Source organism: Musa acuminata, chromosome BXJ3-10, assembly GCF_036884655.1.
Source record: "Musa acuminata AAA Group cultivar baxijiao chromosome BXJ3-10, Cavendish_Baxijiao_AAA, whole genome shotgun sequence".
Lineage (NCBI taxonomy): Eukaryota > Viridiplantae > Streptophyta > Magnoliopsida > Zingiberales > Musaceae > Musa > Musa acuminata.
In genome coordinates this window covers 3,644,449-3,672,367 of record NC_088358.1, presented here as the reverse complement: position 1 = coordinate 3,672,367, position 27,919 = coordinate 3,644,449, and the positions used below count along the sequence as shown (strand labels likewise).

The 27,919-nt window shown below is 36.6% G+C and overlaps 1 protein-coding gene across 2 annotated transcripts; it reads left to right on the top strand.

The window, feature by feature from the left end:
- The first annotated feature begins 22,144 nt into the window (after nt 1-22,144).
- On the top strand, nt 22,145-25,119 carry LOC135651985 (probable protein phosphatase 2C 2). Of its 2 annotated transcripts, none has more exons than XM_065172691.1 (4): nt 22,145-22,573; nt 23,654-23,845; nt 23,938-24,173; nt 24,281-25,119. In XM_065172691.1, the coding sequence occupies exons 1-4, from the start codon at nt 22,406-22,408 to the stop codon at nt 24,870-24,872; spliced, it is 1,188 nt and encodes a 395-aa protein (XP_065028763.1). In that variant the 5' UTR covers nt 22,145-22,405; the 3' UTR covers nt 24,873-25,119. The 2 variants fall into 2 exon arrangements, with proteins under 2 accessions (XP_065028763.1, XP_065028764.1); XM_065172692.1 differs by having other exon boundaries at nt 22,407-22,573; nt 23,716-23,845.
- Nucleotides 25,120-27,919: the final 2,800 nt, after the last annotated feature.

The window sequence follows — 27,919 nt, the reverse complement described above, 5'->3', positions numbered from 1 at the left end:
ATTGGGATGAATCGAGCTCCTCCGAAGACGAGGAGAAAATCAACAAAGGCGATGTGGCAAACTACGCCTTTACGCCTTTCGACGCTGAGGTAATCAAAATGCCTTTAATTTACTTTGAAATTACATTATGCTTTTCATAAAGCATTTTTCTTTTTTATTTAATTTTCTTGAAAATTACATGTTTAATAATTTTATAATGAAAATACAAACAATTAGGAATCATGCTTATCATTCTAGTAATTTTGAAAATAATCATGAAAATTGCATGTTTATGATAAACAAAATGATTTTGATTAAAAATACCTTATGAAATCATGCTATATGTGGTTGAGAAGTAATAATGTGTATCATGTTGACTTCCATTGTTATTTCTCGATTTTGAGTATATAAAATCATGTTTAATTTGAAGTTATGATTAATGAGTATATATTTTTGAAATTATGATGATTCTTGATATTTATGGATTATCGATTTTCATGATAATAACAGTGGCTTTAAAAAATTGATGCATGTTTTCATAAATGAAAAGGCATGCTAACATGAAATCGATCACTTAAAATGAAACACTTAAAAAGGGGTAAAATATATTATCAATGAAATCATGAATCTATTTATGTTATAAATTTTGTGAGCCATAAAAATTATTTTGATGATTTAAATTTGAAATGAGTTTTATCAAAATCATGATCTTGATTTATCAAATTGAATGAATTGAAAATGAATGATGATTTTTCTCTTGAATGATTGTGACTTGTATTCCTTGTATTCATGATATGATTTTTATGCAATTCTTTGAGTTCATGAAATACTTATCTCATTACCCAATTATTTCTTTTCAATATTCCTCAAGTGATGATATGAATGCATGAGATATTCATGAATTTATTTTGATGTATGCAAATGAGAAGTTTCGATCATGCATGGTAGGATGCAATGTGACAAATTAATACCATGATGATTTGAAATATTTATGATTTGGAATGATGCATATGCTTTTTATTATGATAATGTATGATGTATCATGAATGCTTAAAAAATTAAATAAATAAATGTTTATATCATGTTAGATGGTTTTACATATTATGCATGATAAGCTATAGTGATGAGTGAAACAATGATTGAAATAATATAAATGATGATTTGGAATCATACATATAATAATGAGTTTATATGTTTTGAAAATGTGCATGTTTTAATTTGAAAATATAATGATACACAAATGAGATTGATACTAACCTTTGTCATGATTTAAAAATTGATGTAAAGGGTTTTTCCCTTCTTTTTGACAATGACAAAAGGGGAGATAGCTAGCTTGCACAATTCAAGAAGAAAGCAAAAATTGCACTTCTCAAAAGAGAAGAAATTGCTATCTTGAACATCACCAAGAAGTGCTATCTTGCAAATCTCAAGACACACAAATGCAATCATGCAAAATTTGTAATTTTGCACATCATTAAAATTTATGATGCTTTGGTGATTATGCATGTTCTAAAATGTTATAAAATTCACTAGCTTGCATGATGTAGAACTTAGCTATATTGAACATCACCAAGGAATGCTATCTTGCCTATCTCAAGAAGCAAAAAGTTAACTTGCACATCTAGCAACACTTATATTTCAAGAGGCAAGAGTTGCTTTCTTGAACATCTCAAAATTGCTAGCTTGCGGGCCTTAAAATGTAGAAATTTTTTGCTAGCTTGTATATGGTAAACTTGCTATCATACTACCATGATGATGAGCATACCTTATCTTCATGATTATATTTGAAAAACTATGGCAAAAATATGTCCGAATGATTAAACGAGTTAAAATTATTTTTTGGACTTTTTTTGATTGAATGATCAAATCACTTGATTGCCATAATGATTTTACACAATTACTTGCCATGATTACATGTTGGAAATTATGTGCTTGAATACAAAAATTTCCATGATAATAAGCATGTTTTACCTTCATGATTGTAATTGAATATCTCTAGTAAAACCCTGTCCGAATGTATGAAAGTGTCAAATTTCATTTTCGGATTTTCTTGATCCTAACAATTGGATTTTCTTAATACATTATCCTCTTCCGAACTTAACAAGCATATGTCATATCAAGTTTAATTCATATCATTGATTTTTGACATATGGAATCATCTAGCAAATGCACTTATCATGTGAAAAATATTTTTCGAGAAACATATTTGATGATTCCCTCTTATAAAAGGAAGATATTTTTACATACAAGGATTTGACTCACTTACATATCTTAATCCCTGCAAAAATGAAGTGTGCTTTAATATCTTATCGATTTGAACTTCACATATGGCTTTCCTCCTTCATGTAAAAAGATAACAAATAAAAAGGAAGAAGCAATAAAAGCTATCTCCATGTCATGTTTTCCTCGAGATGTTTGCATAATTGGTATCCTATCACTCACTGTTGGAAAATGACATGAACCAACTTATGGCATCGCACTTATATTTAAAATTTGCTTATATCGTTCTCCTTGTTGTTGATGACAAAGGGGGAGAAATATATAATTGATACTATGAGTACCATATTTGAAGAATATGAATAGATGTTATGAATGTCATATTATGATGAGATATCAAAAGCAGCATTCATATGAATAGGTGCTATGAATGTCATATCATGTTAAGATATCAAGAACTTGAATCGCAATTTTACATGTTGATATCTTACCATTTGATGATAGCAAACTTGCATGATGATAACAATAGATATTATGTTTTTCATGCAATGAGTTGAACCAATATCACAAACACTTGATTGTGGTACTTCTCCTTTTTGTTGATGGCAAAGGGGGAGAAGTATGTTGATGACATGACATGTTATGCATAAGTTTATGATGACATGTTGCTTGGATTTTTGAATCCAAGAGTTTCTATCAATATGGCATATTGATAGGGGGAGTTTGTTTAAACTCTGGGAGTTAAGGTTAACTCCGTTTATGATGACATGTTGCTTAGATTTTTGAATCTAAGAGTTTCTATCAATATGGCATATTGATAGGGGGAGTTTGTTTAAACTCCAGGAGTTAAGTTTAACTCCGTCATCAAGTGGTTGTCATCATCAAAAAGGGGGAGATTGTTGAATCTCGTATTTTGATGATTAAACTACTTGATACATGTTTATGATTTAATCTACGTTTTGAGTGACGCAGAATGCCTTGATCAGGATGAGACAATTAAAGCAGGAAAATCATGTTGTGCCGGAGGAACATGTCAGAAGATTGGACGTCGGGCCGGTAGATCGGTCGACGTATCGATAGAAGGCTTCGGGTCGTGGACTCGGGCATCGGGCCAAGAAGAGCGGGTATTGTGCCAAGGATATCGGAGTTGCGGAGCCAACTGGCCGATTGGGCAATAGGCCGCAGGAAAGGATGATGCACCGAAGAATCGGACGAAGCGTCGAGGGACCAATGACATGCCGGACAACTTGGGTAATTGCTTAGGATTAATTGTCTCGATCGAAGTTTTTTGTTTTGAGTGTGCAGGATTAACTACGATGGAAGAAAGACATGCAGCAGGAGTTGCGCCGGAGTCAAGACAATGATCACGTTGGGAGTTCGAGAGTTCTACGGAAGTTCGGACGGTCGTCGGAGGTTCTACGGGAACAAATCTGAGAAGTCCAGAAGCTTGCCAAAGGAGCTCGTCGGAAATTGCCAAGTGGATCGTCGCAAGTCCAGGAGTTTGCCGGAAGTCCGCAGGAGGATCACCGAGGGTTCGTCGGATGATCGACGGAAGTTCGCCGAAAACTCGCCGGAAGAAGCGATTGACGCACCGGAGCAAGCTGCAGAATTTGTCTTAGGAAATAATCGTAGTTAGCACATTGATTAAGTTAGAGATGGGAGGTGATCCCATTAGCTTAATCTTGGGGCAATTGGGCCCCTGAAGAACTCAAATTGGGCCGAATGGATCAACCCATTCGGACCCAGGTTGCTGTGGGAGGTGCAACCGCCCAGGCAGGGAGGTAGCACCGCCCAAGCTATGTCTCCCAGCGAGATTGGGAGGTGCAACCGCCTCAGCCAAGAGGTGGCACCACCCCGGGCTTAGTCTCCGAGCGAGACTGGGCGGTGCAACCTCTTCTGTCAAGAGGTAGCACCACCAGAGCTCAAGTTTCGAGCTCTGCCAGGCGGTGCAACCGCCTGAGCTCGGTCTTCGAGCTCTGGCAGAGAGGTGCAACCACCCCTGACAAAGGTGGCACCGCCCAGAGGCTCAGTCTTCGAGCTCTGCCAAGCGGTGCAACCGCCCCAGTCAGGAGGTGCAACTGCCTGATCTCGGAATTCCGGGAATTGACAAATTTGAGCTCCAAATTTGAACTGGGTTGGGGCCTATAAATACCCCACCCATTCAGCACTGAAAGCATAGAACACACACTCAAAATCTTGCTCTCTTTCTGTGTTTCTTAGAGCTCAAAACTGCTAGTTCTTCTCTTTCTATTCTTCAAGTTTGAGTTGTAAAGAGAGGAGAGAAAACTTCTGTAAGGGTTGTCTCCTAAGCCCGTCAAAAGGAGTGAATCTGTAAGAGGGTGGTTGGCCTTCGCCTATTGAAGGAAGGCCTCTAGTTGACGTCGGTGACCTCATCGGTGGAGGAAGCCAAAAGTGGAGTAGGTCAAGATTGACCGAACCACTCTAAATCTCGGTTTGCATTTCCTTGAGTATTTTACCTTCACTGCAAACTTCTCAATAGCTTACTGCCCTCTGCAATTTTACGAACGAGTTTCAAGGTTTAGACGTAAATCTGCATTTAGACGTAAAATTGCGTTTAGACGTAAATCGACTTTCCTCGTACAATCATCATATTTCAGTTTACGTTTACGTTTTGATTTTAATCATAACTGTTTACTGCCTTCTGCGATCTTATGAATAAGTTTCTAAGTTCAAAATTTTTCGAATCTGCGTTTAGACGTAAATCGGCTTTTCTCGTACGATCATAATATTTCAGTTTACGTTTACGTTTTGATTTCAATCATAACTGCTTACTGCCTTCTACAATCTTACGAACAAGTTTCTAAGTTCAGAACTTTCTAAATCTGCACTTAGACGTAAATCGTTTTTTATCGAACGAACGCAGCTTTCGTTTTAATCACTGAAAAATTTCCGCTGCACTAATTCCCCCCCCTCCCCCTCTTAATGCTCTCGATCCTAACAAGTCCATGGCCCGAAGCCTTCTGTCGATACGTCGACCGATCCACCGGCCCGACGTCCAATCTTCTGACATGTTCCTCCGGCACAACATGATTTTCCTGCTTTAATTGTCTCATCCTGATCGAAGCATCCTGCATCACTCAAAATATAGATTAAATCATAAATATATATCAAGTGGTTTCATCATCAAAATACAAGATTCAATAGGTTAGAATTGGACCAACTTAATTAGGAGCTAATTGGGCTAAATTGGGAGTGATTTTGGCTCATTGGGAGGTGATGGTACCGCTCGTACCCTGAAGACCCGGAAGTTTAAATTTTTGGCTCCATTTTTGAAATTATTTGGAGCCTATAAATACCCCACTTGGGCAGCAAGAATTCTAGAGGAAAAAACTGAGTAAACTCTACCAAAACTTTTAATTCCCTCCTCCTAGTGCTTAGAGTTAGTCAGAAGGGAGGTGTGTGAGGGAATACTTGTAAAAGAGTAACTTGTAAAGGTTTTCTCCTAAACATGTGAAAAGGAGTAAGTATTGTAAGAGGGTAGTTGGTCTTCATCCATTGAAGGAAGACCAATAGTGGATGCCGGTGGCCTCAATAGAGGAGGAATCGAGAGTGAATGTAGGTCGCGATGACCGAACCACTATAAAATCGGTTTGCTGCCTTTTACTTTGTTATTTACCTTTGCTGCAAATCATTTTACTTGCTCACTGCTCTACTTCCTTATTACACACTTACATAAGTGTTTTTAAGTTAACATCCTTCCGAACGATTTTCAATGAACGAATATTTTATGAAATCAACGTTTTTACCGCTGCACTAATTCAAACCCCCCCCCCCCTCCTCCTCTTAGTGCTGACTCATTCCTGACAATTTGTATTAGAGCCTTGTTATTTCTTATTTGGTTTAACAACCAAGAGAAATTACTCTTTTTGGATTTCAAGAGGGTTTTTTAATCATTCATCCTCCTATGTTCAATGGGATGGGCTACACTTATTGAAAAACTCGTATGAGAGTTTTCTTGCTTTCGTTGAATCTCAATTTATGGAATATAGTCGAAGTTGGTCTTCAAAAGTCTTCTACTCCAATGAACAAATAGAATGATTTGGAGAAGAAAATGTTTTCTTTAAATCCTAGAACTATGAATGCTCTATTTTGCGCCTTAGACAAAAATAAAATCAATTGGGTTTTTACTTACGAAATGGCTTTCGATATTTGACATACTCTTGAAATCACACACGAATGCACAAGTAGGGTTAAAGAGTCTAAAGTTAATCTTTTGATATGTGATTTTGAATTATTTTATATGAAACTAAGCGAAACCATTGGAAACACGTATACTTATTTTACGGATATCGTCAATGGTTTAAAAGCATTTAGTAAAAGTTTTTTGAATCTTAAACTTGTTAATAAAGTTTTACGATCTCTTTTTAAAAATTTGGATTCGAAGGTAATTATAATACAAGAGACAAAGGATTTAAATAAATTTTCATTTGAACTTATCGGGTCTTTAATGACCTATGAAATGGCACATGATGAACTTAATGAACTTGAGAACTACCTTCCAAAGAAAAGGAAAGATTTTGCACTTAGAACAAAAGAAGACCACTCAAGCGAAAGCTCTAAGTGATGGTGAACTTGAACTTCTCACAATAAAGCTTAAAAAGTTCTTAAAATAAGAATCAAAGAACAAAAATAAACTTAAAAAGAACGTAACTACTCGCTATGAATGCAAGAAGAACAAAGTACCTTTAGATGAATCGAGCTCATTCGATGATGAGAAGCAAACCAATGAAGACGAAACGATAAACTTCGCTTTGATGACTCTTGACAATGAGGTAAACAACTCAAACAAAACTCGTTTACTTTATTTTAAAATTACTTAATGATTTTTCATGAATTATTTTTAAATTAGTTAGTAAAAAATTTAAAAATAAAAATTATAAAAAATTATATCATGCTTCTTTTTATTTTAAAAAATGATCATGAAAATTATATGTTTTATGATAATGTAATAAAATGTTAGATATAAATTTAATGCTTGTACACCTAAAAGGATTAATTCTATATATGTTTTAAAAAGCAATAATAAGTATCTTGATGATTTTTATATTGCTTTTTGATGATGATACATGGCTTTTGTATAGCTTGATAATTTTTGTGATGAATCTTGTCTTCCGTTTTCGATTTTAAACATGATGCATGGTCTTGACATAAGAACAAAAATTTGGGCATGCTAATATAAAGTCAATTACCAAAATTGAAACTAAAGAAGTTTAGATATCTTTAAGAATCATTCAACATTATGTTCAATGAAAACATGCTTGATGTTTTAATGAAAATATTAAGAGGCTTGATATCATGCTTAATGAGTTTATAGTTTAAAATTATGCATATTATACCTTAAAAACTTGAAATCATGTTTTGGTATCATGCCCAAAGTAATGATGCATAATGATCATGCTTAATAAGTTTATATTTCAAAATTATTCATGATGATTTTTGTGATTCATGGCTTATTGATCTTTGTCGCAATGAAAGTTACTTTTTCGATTTTAAATAAGATGGATTGTTTTCATATGAAAAACTTGAGCATATTTATATGAAATCAATCACTTAAAATGAAACACGTAAAAAGGAAAAATGTATTATCATTAGAATCAAAACGATAAATCATATCTCTTGTTTAAAGAAGCCTTATGTTTAATGTGTTATATTTTTGGTAATGATGACTTTGATGATGAAACATATTTTTTGGTTTTAATCAATGATGCATGGATTTAGCATAAAAGAAAAGGGTATGTAAGTATGAAATCAATCACATAAGTTGAAACACTAAAAAGAGGAAAGCTTTTTCTTTGAAAAATTTCTTTTTCTCTACTTTATAGATTTTTCAAAAAAGGGAGATTAATAAATCTATTTATGTCATTTTGAATCTATCGAAAGTAATTTTGATGATTTGATGATTTAAATTTGAATGAGTTTTATCTAAATCATGATCATGATTTCTTGGAATTACTTGAGATTTATTTTGAATCAAGGTCTCTTCTTTGTACTCCTACGATTTTTTTATGTATTTTATTTAACGAGGAGATTTACTATATGAATCATATCTTTTGGTATTCACATGATCTTATCTTTTATGATATGATTTTTTTTTTCTTGAATTCATGAAGTATATCTAATCATCAAAATTTTCTTGATATCTTCCATGTGATGACTTGAATATTTACTCCTTTGTACTGTTGAATCTCGGATTTTGATGATATAATCAATTGGTGGGTTAATTGATCTAATCCATATTATTGAGTTAAGTGTGTAGGATTAACTACGATAACCAGAAAACATAAAGCAAGGATACCGGAGTCGAGTTCGATGGACGTTTAAGAGACCGAAGAATCATCGGAGATGCTGCCGGAACCAACCGAGAAGAAATCGGGAACGTGTCGGAATTTTTGGAAGTTCGCCGAAGAAATCGTCGGAGGTTCACGGAGATCACCAAGAAAGCTCGACTACTCGTTAGAGTCATCACAAGATTGGGAGCTTGCAGGGAGTCCGTCGGAAGAAGTTCGTCGGAAAGCTCGCCGAAACAAGACTCGACGTTCGCGGTTGAAAACTTGCTTAGGATGTTTTTTTTTATATGTAGTTCACTTGTAATTAGGATTAGGATTAAGAGATAATCCTATATCCTAGTTAGGGGCCAACTGGGCCCAAAGTCAGATTTGGTTTGGGCTAAAATTAAGCCAAACCAGTGAATCGGAGAGCCAGGCGGTGGCACCGCCCAGCACCCGAGAGCTGGGCAGTGACACCTCCTGGGCTGGGCGGTTGCACCGTCCAGCACCCAAGCGCTGGGCGGTGGCATCGCTTGGCTGGGCGGTGGCACCGCCAGCATCGGGAACATAAGAGAATTCAAATTTTTTGGAGCCCAAATTTGAATCCTCTTGAGGCCTATAAATACCCCTCGAGTCTCAGCTGAGAACATAACTTTTTGAGCAGCAAGTGATTGAAAGAAAAGTCTTAGAAGAGTCTTTGCCTTTCTTGTTTTCAATTTGCTAGTGTTCACCTCCTTCTTTCTTGCTGAAAATCTGTAAGAGAGTGAACCGCTTGTAAAAGTTGTAAGAGGGGTATTTACCCTTCCCTTTCAAGAGATTTGCTAGTGGAAGGTGGAAGCCTCATCGAAGAGGGGCCTCGCAAGTGGATGTGGGTCATTTGACCGAACCACTCTAAAATTAGAGTAATCTCTGGTTTGTGTTTACTTATCGCAATTTATCTTACTGCAAACTTTCTTACGTACTTTATAATCTTGCTGCACTTTTTTACGAACACGCGTCAAAGTTAAACTTTTCAAGTTCAGTTTTTTTTGTGCCAACGATTTCAAAAACCAACGTTTTAATCCGCTGCACTAATTCACCCCCCCCCCTCTTAGTTCTCTTGATCCTAACAATTGGTATCAGAGCAAGGTTATCTCTCATATTTGGTTTAATACCCAAGAGAGATGGCTTACTCCGGCATGCAAGAGGGACATTTTATTGCACGACCACCTTTGTTTAATGGGTCGGATTACACATATTGGAAGACTCGCATAAGGATCTTCCTCATTTCTATGGACTTTAAGCTTTGGTCTATTGTCGAGAACGGATTTCAAAAATCTTCTATTCCGATGAGAAAATGGAATGAATCGGAAAAAAAGGTTTTTACTTTAAATGCAAAGGCTATGAATGCCTTGTTTTGTGCACTAGATAAAAATGAATTTAATCGCGTTTCAATTTGTGATTCGGCTTTTGATATTTGGAGAACTCTTGAAGTCACTCAAGAAGGCACTAGCCGAGTGAAAGAGTCCAAAATCAACATCCTTGTGCACTCTTACGAACTTTTTCGAATGAAACCAAGTGAGTCCATCGGAGACATGTACACCTGGTTCACAGATATCATCAATGGACTCAAAGCTCTTGGTAAAGGTTTTACTAACTTTGAACTAGTAACTAAAATCTTAAGATCTCTCCCAAAAAGTTGGGATCCAAAAGTTACGGTCATTCAAGAGGCCAAATACCTTAAAACATTCCCTCTTGAAGAACTCATTGGGTCTTTAATGACCTACGAAATGACATGTCAAGCTCATGACGAGCTCGAGAACCCCCTTCCAAAGAACAGGAAGGATATGGCACTCACATCACAAGAAGACCACTTGAAAGGAACATCAAGTGATGAAGACAGTGACAATGACATTGCACTTTTGACTCAAAAATTTAAAAAATATTTAAGAAAGAACAAATTTAAAAATAATACAAAAAATAAATTCGAACACAAGAAGGACCAAGTAATTTGCTATGAGTGCAAGAAACCGGGACACTACAAGAACGATTGTCCACAAGCCAAAAAGAGAGCATCAAAGAAGAAGGCACTCAAGGCAACATGGGATGATTCAAGCAAGTCCGAAGAAGAGGAGTCCAACACCGAGCAAGTTGCTCATTACGCCCTAATGGCCTTCGAAGAAGAGGTAACGGATTTAATTAATGCAGATTTACCTTATCATGAATTATTAAATGCCTTCCATGAGTTATTTGATGAATGTAAGACAATTAGTAGAAAATATAAATTACTAAAAAAGGAGCATGATAGTCTTACTTGTGTTTTTGATAAATTAAAAACTGAATATCATGATAGTCTAGCTCCATGTGCTAAATGTCATGATCTAGAAACTCTCCAAAAGGAGAACTTGGTACTTAAGGACACCTTGAAGAAATTCGAGGTCGGTAGCAAGTCCTTAAACATAATCCTTACAAATAAGGGTCACGTTCCTAAAAGGAGTGGAATTGGATTTGTGAGAAGTACTCACCAAAATCCAACTACCTTCATTAAAGGTCCTATCTTACATGTTCAACACCAAAGCAATTGCAACTTTTGTTGCAAATATGGACATATAACTTACCAATGTCCATTCAAGAAAATTAGTCCGAACAAATTGATTTGGGTTCCTAAAGGAACCATAATCAAGTCTATGCAACATGATAAACAAGTTAGATTAGTTTTTGAGGCACCCAAAAGTAAATGGATACCTAAAAATAATTCCTCCTTGTAGAAACATACACCATCACATGCTAGGAGCAAGAGATGGTACCTTGATAGTGGATGCTCAAGGCATATGACCGAAGATCCATCCCAATTCTCCAAGCTCACTAGCATGGACGAAGGCTCTGTCACCTTCGGAGACAACAACAAAGGCAAAATCATTGGCAAGGGAACCATAGGTAACAAATCAAGTTTTTCTATTGATGATATGTTACTGGTTGATGGATTGAAACATAATCTGTTGAGCATTAGTCAATTATGCGATAAAGGTTATATCGTTAGATTTGAATCAAATATGTGCATTATTGAAAAACCAAATCATAACATAACTATGATTGCTTTAAAACAAAATAATGTCTATACCATCAATCTTGATGAACTAAGTAATGAAATGTGTTTCTCCGCCGTAAATGATGATGCTTGGCTTTGGCATAGGAGATTAGGCCATGCAAGCATGAAAACAATATCTAAAATCTCATCTCAAGAATTAGTACGAGGGATTCCGAATATGAAGTTTATTAAGAATAAGGTATGCGATGCATGTCAACTAGGCAAACAAATAAAAACAAGCTTCAAACCAAAAAATCAAATTAGCACCACTAGACCGTTACAATTGATCCATTTGGACTTATTTTGACCAATTGATACAACAAGTCTAGGTGGAAGCAAATATGCTTTTGTGATTGTAGATGACTACTCTAGATACACATGGACCTATTTCTTAGCTCACAAAAGTGATTGCTTCAAGTGTTTCTCAAAATTTTGTAAACTCACTCAAAACGAAAAAGGCTTCATGTTCTCATCAATTCGGAGTGATCACGGTGGTGAATTTCAAAACCGTGACTTTCAAAATTTTTGCGAAGTTAATGGGTACAATCACAACTTCTCAACTCCAAGAAATCCTCAACAAAATGGAGTAGTTGAAAGGAAAAATAGAAACCTACAAGAAATGGCAAGAACTATGTTAAATGAACATAGTTTACCCAAATATTTTTGGGCCGAAGCCGTAAATACGGCTTGTTACATCATGAATAGGGTCCTAATAAGACCATCTCTATCAAAAACTCCCTATGAATTATGAAATAACAAAAAACCAAATATTTCTTATTTTAAAGTTTTTGGTTATAAATGCTTCATTTTAAATGAAAAGGATGCCCTAGGTAAATTTGATGCTAAATCCAATGAAGGCATTTTTCTTGGTTACTCCTCCGTTTCTAAAGCCTTTCGTGTCTTTAACAAAAGGACCTTAGTAATAGAAGAGTCTATTCATGTAGTTTTTAATGAAATTTCCGATTTAAAGAAAAATAATTTTGATGATGATCTTGGTTTTGATAATTTGAATTTAAATGAACCCCCTCCTCAAAATAGCCATTTGAATGCATCTTTTTCCGAAATTTCTTTACCCAAAGAATGGAAGTATGTAGATGCTCATCCAAAGGAGCTAATTATAGGAGATACAACAAAAGGGGTTCAAACTCATTCTTCTTTCAAGAATTTTTGTGCTAACGCCGCTTTCCTTTCTCAAATTGAACCTAAATGCATTGACGAAGCCTTAAAAGATGATTTTTGGGTCATTGCAATGCAAGAAGAATTGAACCAATTTGAGAAGAATGAGGTATGTAAGCTTGTTCCTAGACCAAGTGACCACTTAGTCATAGGTACTAAGTGGGTCTTTAGAAACAAGCGAGACGAAAATGGTATCGTGGTTAGAAACAAGGCTAGATTAGTGGCCAAAGGTTTCAACCAAGAAGAAGGTATCGATTACGAAGAAACCTTTGCTCCCGTGGCTCGATTAGAAGCCATTAGGATGCTCCTTGCCTATGCTAGTAGTAATAATTTTAAACTATTTCAAATGGATGTCAAAAGTGCCTTCTTAAATGGTTTTATTTCGGAGGAAGTATATGTTGAACAACCTCCCGGATTTAAAAATTCTCTTCTTCCTAATCATGTATTCAAATTGACTAAGGCTCTCTATGGTTTAAAACAAGCTCCTAGAGCGCGGTATGAGAGGCTTAGTTCCTTTCTCATTTTAAATAACTTTACCAAAGACAAGGTTGATACTACATTGTTTATCAAACACTTTGGAAATAATTTTCTTATTGTGCAAATTTATGTCGACGATATTATTTTTGGCTCTTCGGATGAATCACTATGTGAATCATTTGCTAAATGTATGAGTCATCAATTTGAAATGAGTTTGATGGGTGAATTAACCTTCTTTTTAGGATTACAAATCAAACAACTTAGTGATGGTATATTTCTCAATCAATCTAAATATACATTAGAATTGCTAAAACGATTTAACATGAATAATTCAAAAGAAATAAACACCCCTATGAGTACTTCGACCAAGTTAGATATGGATGAAAATAGTGAAAATTTCGATCAAAAAACATATAGGGGAATGATCGGTAGTCTACTCTACCTCACCGCAACTAGACCGGATATTATGTTTAGTGTAGGACTCTACGCTAGGTTCCAATCTAATCCTAAATTATCTCATCTTAAGAGTGTTAAAAGAATATTTAGGTATCTTAAAGGAACTCCAAATTTAGGACTATGGTATCCAAAATCAGATAAGTTCGATTTAATAGCCTATGCAGATGCCGATTTTGGCGGATGCAGAATAGATAGAAAAAGTACATCTGGAACATGCCAGTTTTTAAGTCATGCACTTGTTTCTTTGACATCTAAGAAACAAAATTCAGTAGCTCTATCTACGGCCGAAGCCGAATACATTGCTGCAAGTGCATGTTGTGCGCAAGTTGTTTGGATGAAAAATACACTAGAAGACTATGGAATTCACTTGAAAAATATTCCTATAAAGTGTGATAATACTAGTGCCATATGTCTCACCAAAAATCCAATTCAGCACTCTAGGACTAAACATATCGACATTAGGCATCATTTCATACGTGATCATGTCCTTAACAACAATGTGGTATTAGAATTTATTGACACAAAGCATCAATTAGCAGATATTTTTACAAAAGCCTTAAATGAAGACCAATTTGATTTCATCCGAAGGGAATTAGGCATGTTAAATTGTCCCTAAAATGAACTTCACGAAAAATGACTCGTCCTTTTCCTTTCTTTTGTGAATTTGATTTATTCCTTCTTCTTCAATTCAAAATGATCCATTAAAGTATAACTTATTATCTTGAGGGAAAAAAGCTAAACAAAAGGGAGGAAGAAAAATTTTTTTCTTTCCTCCGCGGGATTCCAGCGGTGGCACCGCCAGATCCGGCGGTAGCACCACCTGAGCGCTCGGGCGCCAAGCGGTGACACCGCTCGGTTTGGTGGTGGCACCGACCGAGCGACCCTTATTAACCCGAGGGGTTAGGGCCGGCGGTGACACCGCCCCCAACCCGAAGAAAAAGCTCTCAAAACCCTCTCCCATTCCCCCTAACCCTCATTCTAACTCTTAGAAGCATTGGAGAAGAATTCTTGGTGGTCCAAGCTCTCCATCTCTCAACATAATCTCCATAAGGTAACACTTGAAATCCCTCTTTTCTTTTCTCCTACTTATTTTTCACAATTTCATCATCATCTTGTCTAGATAATGGCTCCTAAGAGATCAAAAGGAAAAAGGATTGAAGGAGATTCATATGACCATGATCTTTTTAGATCAAAAGAGGTAGCCCTTAGCTTTCCAAAATTTGAAACACGAAGTATCCATAAGGGAAAATACGTTGATCTGGATGAACTAGGGGACTTAGAACCTATTAGGTGGTTTGCACACCTAGAAGCTCTACCTCTACTACAAATAGATGAACCAATCTATCCGCGGTTAGTTAGATTGTTTTATGCCAACCTATATGTGGACAACGATAGCCTAAGCACTTACCTTCTAGGAACACCCATTAGAATATTTGACAGCACTATTTGTGAGCTAATTGGCATAACTGAAAAAGATAGGGGATGCTATTTTAAAGGTAAATGGGACGTCAACATAATAGGAGCAACCTATACCGAAGCCGCAAAAACAATTTTTGCAAATCCAAACCTTGGCCTCCTACCCAAGAGTTATGAACACTTACTGCCATTCAACTCTAAAATCCTTCATCACATTATCACAAGCATCATATTCCCCAAACAATTTCATATTGACGAAATAAGTCAAATAGAGATAAGTACCATGTATTGGATTATGACCGGTCAGCATAATTGTTTTGGGTACTCAATTCGACAACACATGAAGGATATTATGGCTAAAGATACTATGTTGCCATATGGGGGGTTAATCACTAGATTTCTTCATGCCTGTGACATTTGCATCCCACCCGATGAAGAAACTATTCAAAGTGATCGATATAACATAATAAATAAAAACATACTGAAAAGACTTAGGTGCATATTTAGCAATGGCATATGGGTTAGGCAGCCTAGAAGGACTGATCCAATTCCTCCACCAATAGAACACCCCGAAACACCAATTCTTAGGGGAAATGAATCTCCACGTCCTAGTCCCTTTGGGGCAGCACCTTCAGCTCCTATTTCCTCCTCTGAAGATCTCATTATGGCGAAACTGTCTCAGATCAAATTCCAGCAAGATCAACTCAAATCACAGCAAGAATAAATTCAAAATCAACAAGTTGAAAATTTGAAGACACTACGACAAATGAATGAAAAAATAGATATCATGTATCAGCACTGTGGATTACCTCCTAAGGATTAAAGTGATGTATCTTTTTATTCTGTTCTGTTTACTTTTAACAACAAGTTCAAAGTTTATCATCGTTTGAACGATAACTGATCCTTCCTTTTAGATAACTACTGTTTTGATCTGCATAAATGATGATTTCTTTTGGATAAACTATTTCTAGCAAATTTGAATGATGAATTTTGTTTACTATTAAATGCTAAACATTTTTAATGATTCAATGATCATTTTCAGTGAATTCTATGATCATCAATTAGCTGGCTTGTCTCTTTTTGTTGATGACAAAGGGGGAGAAGTGATGACTAAGTGATGACTTACACCATATCGATAGCATGACTTATATGAATTACAAAAACTTATGTGATATGAATGTCTTATATGCCTTGCAAAATCCTTGAAAATATCACAAGATTGATTGATCATATTGAAAGCATGCCTTACATCTATATCATAAAATTTATATTGAAAATCTTTATCTTCTGTCGTAGTAAAATTCGTCCCTTATCATTTAACTTATGATTTTCATCGAAGTTTCGTACTTACTATTGTTTAATGAGGATTACGATAAGCTCTACGGTTAGAACTTATCGGGTTATGCTTGAATCCAATGGGATGGAATTCAAGTGTTTTTATCTTCTCATAATATGGAATATAGATAGGGGGAGTTATGTTTAACTCCGTCATCAATTGATTGTCATCATCAAAAAGGGAGAGATTGTTGAATCTCGAATTTTGATGATATAATCAATTGGTGGGTTAATTGATCTGATCCATATTATTGAGTTAAGTGTGCAGGATTAACTACGATAACCAGAAAACATAAAGCAAGGATACTAGAGTCGAGTTCGATGGACGTTTAAGAGACCGAAGAATCATCGGAGATGCTACCGGAACCAACCGAGAAGAAATCGGGAACATGTCGGAATTTTCGGAAGTTCGCCGAAGAAATCGTCGGAGGTTCACGGAGATCACCAAGAAGGCTCGGCTACTCGTTAAAGTCATCACAAGATCGAGAGCTTGCAGGGAGTCCGTCGGAAGAAGTTCGTCGGAAAGCTCGCCGGAACAAGACTCGACGTTCGCGGTTGAAAACTTGCTTAGGATGTTTTTTTTGTTATGTAGTTCTGTAGTTCACTTGTAATTAGGATTAGGATTAAGAGATAATCCTATATCCTGGTTAGGGGCCAATTGGGCCCAAAGTCAGATTTGGTTTGGGCTAAAATTAAGCCAAACCAGTGAATCGGAGAGCCAAGCGGTGGCACCGCCTGGCTGGGCGGTGACACCTCGTGGGCTGGGTGGTTGCACCGTCCAGCACCCGAGCGCTGGGCGGTGGCACCGCTTGGCTGGGCGGTGGCACCGCCAGCATCGGGAACATAAGAGAATTCAAATTTTTTGGAACCCAAATTTGAATCCTCTTGAGACCTATAAATACCCCTCAAGTCTTAGTTGAGAACACAACTTTTTGAGCAGCAAGTGATTAAGAGAAAAGTCTTAGAAGAGTCTTTGCCTTTCTTATTTTCAATTTGCTAGTGTTCACCTCCTTCTTTCTTGCTGAAAATCTGTAAGAGAGTGAACCACTTGTAAAAGTTGTAAGAGGGGTATTTACCCTTCCCTTTCAAAAGATTTGCTAGTGGAAGGTAGGAGCCTCATCGAAGAGGGGCCTCGCAAGTGGATGTAGGTCATTTGACCGAACCACTCTAAAATTGGAGTAATCTCTGGTTTGCGTTTACTTATCGCAATTTATCTTACTGCAAACTTTCTTACGTACTTTATAATCTTGCTGTACTTCTTTACGAACACGCGTCAAAGTTAAACTTTTCAAGTTTACTTTTTTTTGTGCCAACGATTTCAAAAACCAACGTTTTAATCCGCTGCACTAATTCACTCCCCCCCCCCCCCCCCCCCTCTTAGTGCTCTTGATCCTAACATGTACTATTCCCCTATCATTGCCTATAACAAAGGGGGAGAAAATAAATGATGAATGTTTGGTACCAACAATCATGAAGTGATAAATGATTAAAAATATTGATTTAATGTTTGATATCATGAATGCTTTAAATGATGAATATTTGGTTTCATGATCAAATTGTTGATAAATGCTTAAAAATTTTAATATCTTAGCATCATAAATGTTATGCCCAAAATGATGTATCACGAATGCTTGAGTATCATGTATGATATGCCAATAGTGATAATTGATTTAGTTTTGGTATCATGCACGAAGTAAGAATGGAATGAAAGGTTTTAAAATTATACATATTTTAATTTGAAATTATAATGATGCACAATCATATTGAAAAAAGATTAATACTTTAACTTTGTTATGCAAAGGGAAAAGAATTACAATATTGTATTCTTCCCTTCTTTTTGACAATAACAAAGATAGAGAAAAATTACTAGCTCAAGATGCAAAATTTAGAAACTTGGACTTTGCAGAGGAAGCAAACATGCTAAACTTTGCACATCTCAAAAGATGTAAAATTTTACTAACTTTCATATGTGTAAAATTTGATAGCTTACATATTCTAATATGATATAGAACTTACTATCTTGAACATCACTAAAAATTACTAGCTTGCAATCTTAAGAGAAGCAAAAGTGCTATCTTGCCTATCTCAAGAAGCAAAAATGTTAACTTGCACATCTAGCAAAATTTACAAACTTGCAAAACTCAAAATTATTGCTAGCTTGCATGATGATAAAACTTGAGATTATGTTTATTATATAATGATTTGAAATTATGTCAAAACATTTGGTAGTTGCATTTTTCATTTTTGTTGATGACAAAGGGGGAGAAGTTATGATGTCAATCATGCTTGGAATGATAATTATGTATGATTTTATGATGCATGCAATGATGTGATAAATCTGTTATTTCAATACTCATGTTGTATGCAATGTTAAAATACTATGATTTTAAAGTTTCTATCAATAAGGCATATTGATAGGGAGAGTTTGTTTAAACTCCATAATCAATTGGTCATCATCATCAAAAAGGGGAAGATTATTGAATCTCAAATTTTGATGATAAAATCAATTAAAAGTGTTTATGATTTAATCTAGGTTTTGAGTTACGCAGGAAGCTTCGATCATGATGAGACAATCAAAGCAAGAAGAATCATGTTGGGCCAAAGAAAAACATGTTAGAAGATTGGATGTCGAGCCATAGGATCGATCGACGTATCGGTAGAAGGCTTCAGACCATAAGTTCGTGTATTGGACCAAGAAGAGTAAAAATTACGCTAAGTAAATCGGAGTTACGAAGGTCAACTGGCTGATTAGGCAATAGGTCGCAAGAGAGGATGATGCGTCGAATATTCGGACGAAGCGCTGATGATTCGGACGAAGCACTGATAAACCAATGACATACCAGACAACACTTGATTCAAACTTTGTAATAACTGTCTAGATCGAAGTGTGTTTTAAGTGTAGAGGATTAACTACGATTGCAAGGCATAAAGCAAAATAAAGTCTCGGAGTCAAGAATGAGATTTCGTTGGGAGTTCGAAAGTTCGTCGGAAGTCCAGACTTTCATCAAAAGTTCTATCGAAATTGACCAAGAAGTCTAAGAGCTTACTAAAGAAGCTCATCAGAACTCGTCAAGAAGATCATCGTGAAGTCCAAGAGCTTTCCAAAAGTCCATTGGAACATTGCCGAGAGATCGTGGGAAGTTCGTCGGAAGCTCGCCAGAAGAAACCTAAACTTTCAGACTTATTTAGCTTAGTAAATATCTTAAAATTCACAGTTAACATATAATTAAGTTAAAATTAGGCCAACTCAATTAGGGGTCAATTAGGCCTAAATTGAGATTGATTTGGGCTTATTGGGAGGCCCATTCAATGACCCAAATGTTGGGTCAAGCGGTGGCATCGCCAAAATAGGCAGTAGAACTACCTATGAGTTGAAAATTTTAAAAAACTCAATCTTCGAGGTAGTGGTACCATCAAACTGGGTGGTAGTACCGTCCAGTAATAGTGTGTCAAGTGGTAGTACCGCTAGGTAGGACGGTGGTACCGTCCATACCCTAAAGACTTGGAAGTTTAAATTTTTGGCTCCATTTTTAAAACCATTTGGGGCCTATAAATACTCCACTAGGGCAGCAAGAATGCAATAAGAATTCTAGAGAAAAAAACTGAGTAAACTCTGTCAAAACTTTTAGTTCCCTCCTCCTAGAGCTTAGAGTTGGTCCTAAGTGAGGTGTGTGAGGGAATACTTATAAAAGAATGACTTGTAAATGTTTTCTCCTAAACTCGTGAAAAGGAGAAAATATTATAAGAGGGTAATTGGTTTTCACCCATTGAAGGAAGACTTATAGTGGATGTCGATAGTCTCAACGGAGAAGAAATCAAGAGTGGATGTAGGTCATAATGATCGAACTACTATAAAATCGATTTGCTGCTTTTTACTTTGTTGTTTACCTTTGACCTTTACTATAAATCATTTTACTTGCTCACTATCCTACTTCCTTATTACACTCCTCCTCTTAATGCGGACTCATTTCTAACATACTCTGAATCAAAATAATTATGCCACAATACAAATTGACATAATCATTTCTACTCTATAGGAAATCACCTCTATAACGGAGACGGACACAAACACATGCAAGAGCAACGTAGATTGCATTTTCTCTTTTTTGATTCTCAAATAGCTCATGGTGTTATAACCCACCCCCTCATCGGATATCTTTGAACTTTAATATCGAAGTAGAGTCGTTATAGAACTCTACATATTTCTTTATTTTGTAGGTCTCTCCGGATACTTATATTACCATTTAAGATGAACAAACAACCAGAACCTTGGCCTCTAATTTTTTTCCTTCGTCCTCATTGAGCGCGAGACGTCAGCACTCGAGTAAAAGAAACTAGTTAGCTCCATCCTCTCCCTTCATACGAATGATTGAACCTTAACTCATCAAATCTCAACATGATATATTGGTAGATTTATTAAGCCGTAATCAAGTCTAATTTTGACTTAATACAATTACAAACTCAAATCATATTATCATTAGAGGACACATTTCATTTAAGCTCAAAGCTCAAATCTCAAATCATATTTAAGAAATTTTTTATTTAAATATCTACTACAAGCATGAGTCAAGCACTATTTCAAATATAGTATTTCTGGATCTTGTTTGCACTATATTTCAAATTTATTATACTAATAAATTTGTTCGCAATTTGTGTCGGAAGATTCAATGGTAAGGAATGTAACGATACTGTCCTCCTTTACTAATCCACACCAATAAGTAAGCACTTCCCAAACCCAGTAACAATCGAAAGATCAACAATACTAGTCGTCATATACCTACCTCATCATAATATTAAATCTAGAAGCATTAGAATGGATTAATTAGCATAATGTCATTATGGCCAGAACACTATCCTTCGTTGTTTATTGATTCTAACGGTGGCTGATTGACCAACTCAGCCATCGACAGGAACATCTGGCTTTTCCAACCCGTTCAAATGTCACGTTCAACCATCGCACGCACCTTGTGACTACCTCTCGTGGCTGCTGCTGCTGCTTCGTCTTCTTCCTCTTATTGGGTTTTGCTTTCGACAGCAAAAGGCCTACACCTTGTTCATGAAGGCACCAACCCTTTGTCTTTAATCATCATGGCCTTTGCCGAGTGGCCAAACCACACTACGTGTTGCTTGGGAAGCAATTCCAGTTCATCCGAGTTGCATCCACAACGGTCAATGCAAGAAATCTATCCCCAAAACAAAGGATGGAGACAAGGCATCATAAACTGCTCCCCTTTTGTTGTTTGCTCACTGCCAAACTAATTATAATTTAACATGCAGCACAAATATTTCTTTTTGTTAACGAGAATAACAAGGATATAAACTCTGATGACAAGGGCGTTTTCGTCAGCGTGGGGCCAAAGAATCTTCTCACGCAGGACCTCGAAGACGTCAGTGCGCGTGTAAACGCGCTCCACCCATCTGTTATCCCGAAACTATCCCTGATTCTATGCTTAATACCGATTAGGTCCCTAGGGATCCCGGTTTATCAACAGCTTCCTCTCGATCCAACGGCAACGATTCCACGTGGTCCTCGTTGACAGACGTATCGACGAAATCCAACGGCCGTCTCCCACCGCGGAGTATTTGACCGAGATGAGCGCGTTTCCGACGCTTCCGACACCCAACGCGGCTGCCAGTTGGACAGGTCGCTACGTGTCCGTCTCGGACGAGGAGAAGCGCTCTAAACCCGCACGTGCCCGTAGCTGTTCTCGCACCGCACGGTCGCCGCCGGTCGCCCGAGGGCGTCAGATAAATAACGCTCGGAAGGGAGTTCGACTACTTGGATAACGCGAAATTAAATCGGAGCAGCAAAAAGATCGAAAGAAGCCCAAATTGAGAAGGAAATCAGAAACCCTAAGAGGAAGAGGAAACCGAATTCTGCTGCTGTTCTTCGAGCTAGATTACTTGAAGGTCGGATTTTGAGGAGATTTTTGGTCGCTCCTTGTCGAGGGGATTCGATTGGCACCGGGGAAGTGGGGGTTCTTTTGGATTCGAGATGGTGGCAGAAGCGGAGGTTATCCACCAGAGCCTCGACGTGCAGTGCCGCGTCGCTATGGAGATTGACGAGATCGTCGATATCTCCGCAGCGGCAGCGGCAGCGGCGGTAGCAGAGCTGGGACCCGAGGCTGCCGCGGTCACGGTTGATGTTACCGTTTCTGAGCTGGTTGGTTTAGACTCTTCTTCTTTCACCATTGATTTCTCTTTCTTGGCCCTTTTTCTTTGCTTTTTCCAAACTATTTTTTATTCTTTATGATTCTATCTTTATTCTTCGGTCTTGTTCTCGATTCCTCATATCATTTGAAAGATTTAGGGGCTGGAACCATAGATTTTTTATTTTGTTAGGAAACTCTGGAATATCCCATAGATCTCGCCATTTATTTTGCTAAAATTAGTTCTTGCTTTTAATGATTAGGTCTATAACCGTAGATCTTGATATGTTTGGTGTATGCTTTAGATTGTCATGTATTTTGCTAAAAAAATTATTCGCCTTCCCTAGTGATATCGGTGCAACCAAAATCATGTGTTTGTAATTGATTATCTCTCAAATACTCTTCGTTTAGTTCAGTAATAGAAAATTCATTATGCTCCATTTTTTCTGTTTCTATTCAAAAAGTTTTTCTTGGGTTTATTTGTAGAAATCTTTACTTGGCTAATCTATTTTAGCACTTAGTTTCCGCTTGTTAAGCTTTCAGATCCATTTGTTTAGCTGCAGTAATTTATTAGGTAGCCTGGTGATGGACTCGTAAAGATATGTTTCTATGCTCTCTCAGCTTACGTTATGACCAAATTGACATAAAATCGATTGATAATAGCTTCTGGTTAGGTTATGTTGCTTTAAAGAGTTATTTTCCGAATAAAGAATATAGAATTTTTTTTCCCAGCACAGAGTGAAAGATTAACTTCTGATTTGGAAATGATAATCGTGCATTGAAAGGCACAGAAGCAGGAAGGGTTAACGTGTATCATTATGCCTGTTAAATTAAATAAGTCATGCTGTCATCTCAAGAGTTGTTGAGCATCCCTGGTTGTTTGTATGTATCATCTTTCCTGAACTATTTAGCTCTCATTTCATTTGTTGTACCATTACCCTGATTTGGACTCTGATATATGTCTTTGTCTCCTGAACATGTTTGCCCCTTTTAGGTTGGTTGCTTGTGTTTTGGTATCTGGTACTGTGTTTTATTATCTCGGTACTTTGGTTTCTATGTCCCTGCATTATTTGTCTTGTTTTCTGTGCATGTAGGAATTGAGAAAGTCAGATGCCATTTTGGATATTTCTGTAAAGCCACTTCTGTTTGTTCCCAGCATCCGGTCTGGTAGTTTTGCGGACATTGGGCACCGGAGATACATGGAAGATGAGCATATTCGTATTGACAATCTCTCATCACATCTAGGCTCTCTGCTTAGGTGCCCTATGCCTAGCGCCTTCTATGGGGTAAGAAATTGATCCACCTCTGATGTGGAACCGGCTTTGCATTAGTTCCTAACTAAAAGTTGGTAATGATGGGGTTTCCTATTTTTCTGCAGGTGTTTGATGGCCATGGAGGTCCAGATGCTGCTGCTTACACTAAGAAGCATGCAACTAGGTTTTTGTTCAAAGATGCTAATTTTCCTCGGGCATCAGAAGCTGATAACAATTTTGTAGAATCTGTAGAGAACTCTGTTCGGGAAGCATTCCTTCTTGCTGATCTTGCTTTGGCTGAGGACTCCACTGTTAGCAGTTCTTCAGGGACTACAGCTCTCACAGCTATGGTGTTTGGAAGGTTTGTTACTTTGTTTTTCTTCGTCTTCCTTTTGTGTTTTTGTTTCCATGTATCAGTTTTAGAGCTGTGTTAATCCTTTGCTGATCTGTCTTCCCTACTGGGTGCAGGATTCTCCTGGTAGCCAATGCAGGTGACTGTCGAGCAGTCTTATGCAGGAAAGGTGAAGCAGTTGATATGTCGCAAGATCATAGGCCCATCAATGCAGCTGAGCGGCAAAGAGTTGAACAGTCGGGGGGTTTTGTTGATGATGGGTACCTCAATGGCATCCTGTCCGTCACACGAGCTTTGGGAGACTGGGACTTGAAAATGCCGCGAGGTTCTCCCTCACCACTCATTGCAGAGCCAGAATTCAGGCAGGCAATGCTGACCGAGGACGATGAGTTTCTAATAATCGGTTGTGATGGAATATGGGATGTCATGTCAAGCCAACATGCGGTTGGTGTAGTGCGCAGGGGCCTCAGGCGGCATGACGACCCTGAGCGGTGTGCGAGGGAGCTCGTCATGGAGGCACTAAGGCTCAACACAGTTGATAATCTCACAGTGATCGTGGTCTGCTTTTCGGATGAATATGGTGGGTCCTCTGCTTCACCATGCCATGAGCCAGGGCAGCAGCAGCCCAGGACGAGGTGTTGCAAAAGCTTGTCGGTGGAGGCCCTCTGTAATCTGAGGAGCTTGCTGGATAATGGTGGTAGCAATTGACTGTAGTAGAACGTGGCTTCGATGTACATAAATTTGGTGACGATGCTGAAAATTTATAGTAAGTTATCATCCTAATTTTGGCTGCTCGAGGGGGTACAAACAGCAGCTAAACAGTTTTGTAGGTCGTCTTGTTTCATTGTTTCTGTGGCCGGGGTGATGGAGGCACGGCATGTAGATAATTGTTTAGAAGTGATTTTAAACTTGATGTATCAGCAATTATAGGTCCATATTCTGAGATACTTTGACATGGTCACAAGTTTCGACTTGCTTGCAAATTATGGATACAGTGCAAAGTGGGTAATGTGGCGGGTGACAGACGACGGGAGAAGGATGAGAAACATGGCAGCCGCCTTGTTTGACAGTTGGAAAAGAAAGAAGGCAGGTGGTCGTTTAATCAACTAAGAGACCTTGTCTGTCTTTGATGTATATATCAATTCAAAACCATCCCAGCAATAGATTTTTCCTCTGATGCAAACATGCACTTTAGTGTCAGTGATTTGTGGGTGCAATGATATTGAGTTAATTCAATAATTCTATAACAATAATAAATAATATGAGCACAAACTCAACCTTTATATCAAGTTTTTCAGGTCGGAAAAGATTGTAGAACAGCTGATAAGAAAAAGGAACGATATGAAAGGGGAATGTACTACAACAAACCACAAATTAACACTCTACAGTATGGATATAAGTAGGGTCATAATCATACCACTTCGATACATCAAAAACTCTTCACAGAAAATTAAAATTTGACAAACCAATTAATGATGGATCCAGACGCATAATATATAGTCAATTAATGTTTTGAACCTTCAACCTTTAAAACGAGGGTTTAACAAACTACCACCAAACCATTGTTTAAAGTGTCACATTATGTGTTAACTTCATATTGTTGAGTATTTGGTTTAAGACCAATTTGGATCGCATAATTATAGGACGGAACTTTGTGGCCAAATTTGTTTGCATTTTGGTTTGAGGGCACTCCTAGCTAGATTCGATTATATTGTCATTAGGGGATACTTTATAATCAAATTCAATTATCTTGTTATTAGGGAACACTTCATGGCTTAATCACATGATCATTAGGAGACGTTTCATAGTCAGATTCAATCACGTTGTTATTAGTACATGCTTCATGCTATATTTAATCACATTATTATTAGAAAATGCTTCGTGGCCACATTTGATCATATCATCATTAATGAATAATTCATGGTTGGATTTGGTCACATGGTCAATATAAGATACTTCATGATCAAATTGGATAGATTATATCCCATCATCATTACGATAGATTCAATCACATCATCATTACGAGACACTTCATGATGGGATATGAAAAAATCATCATTATGAGATACTTAATTGCTAAATTTTTGCATGCCGACATTAGAGTAAGATTTATGGTTGGATTTGGTTATGCCACATCCCAGAGTTTTTGAAAAATAAACTATTATTTTAATATTCATAATTTATGAAAGATTTTTTATTTTTGAATTTAAATTCTTATCTTTATAAAAATAAATATTTTATTTTTAACTAGAAAAATGATCACATCTTCTTGGTAGGATTACAAGTGACAAAAAATGCTTTTATACCTAAGCCTTATATCTATTACAAAATAGTATGTTATTTTAAAAATAAATATAAGATAAAAACATATGAACAATCATACATGTTGGTAGAAATCTTTAAAAAATTATAAAAATAATTTTAATATTTATGAGATATATACAAATATCAAAAATTTAATACGAAATGGTAACACATCAATTCATTATAAAACTCATATATTGAAAAAATAATGATAATTCTAATGTAGTAAATAAAATCATGTATCATATGTAACACATCTCAATAATATACATAATAATCAAATAACAAAAACATACATCACACTCGATGGGTATACTCTCCCAATAACGAATAGAGATACATATTCTACGGGATAGATTCCTTCGAACAACAGATAGAAAAAACCCATATTACATTCCCAATTGTGAATGGAGTAGTATTTGTCACTCGTCCAAGAGGGGATACATTCCTTTCAATAGTAGATGGAGGAAACATATAACCATCATATTTGATGACCCGTTAATCTTTAAAGGGAATTGCCCTACTTACCCTTGTTAGGGATATAAAAATAACAATGATCATTTATTTATATTTATTCATTCACGCATATATCCAAAAATACTATGATAAAATATTATGAGAGACCATGATTAATTGATAATCTTTTAGACTATGTCCATTAGTGACTCTATATTATAATGGGCTCGTAGCTCTTTTCACATGTTGCACTTCCAATGTAGTAGATCACTAGTATAATCACATATACTATATGGTAATAGTCATATTAATATCATAAACTTAATTAAAAAAAAAGTAGAAAACCAATAATCATTTCCAAATCATAAATTCATATAAAATTTCTAAGTTCATCAAATCATAAAAACACTAGAGATCAATCTCTCAATAGTTCTCAATCAATCAAAATCATAATGGGAATAGCTTAATTGACTTAAATAAACCCAATTCAACTATGATATAACGAAACCAATCTCAAATCCTTATAGAATCAATTTAGAATCACCCTAGACTGGTTTAATTTATATTTAATTGATTTCAATTAGATTAAATAGTTTAAACTAGTCAAGTTGGTTTAGAATCACCCTAAACCAATATGAACTAATTAAACTTATCTGCTTCAATTAATTGACGAGCTCAAACTAACAAAAGAAGAGAAACTTGGACTATGTCATATAGTGCTAGCCTAGATCGAATCAACCCACTTAAGTCTTGGATGGATTACATGCGCCATATATGCCTATCCCAAGTAATAGGTTGAGTGAGGTATAATGGGTTGGATGGAGAGTCGACAATGTGTTTTATGCTAATTGCATAACAAGGAGAGCCTAGCTTCATGGGTCAAGCTGAGCCTTACTCACAAGTTAGGCTAAGCCTTATCACTAAACTAGACCATGCTTGGCTTACAAATTCGATCATACCTAGCCATATGATTTGGGTCACGCTTGATCACATGG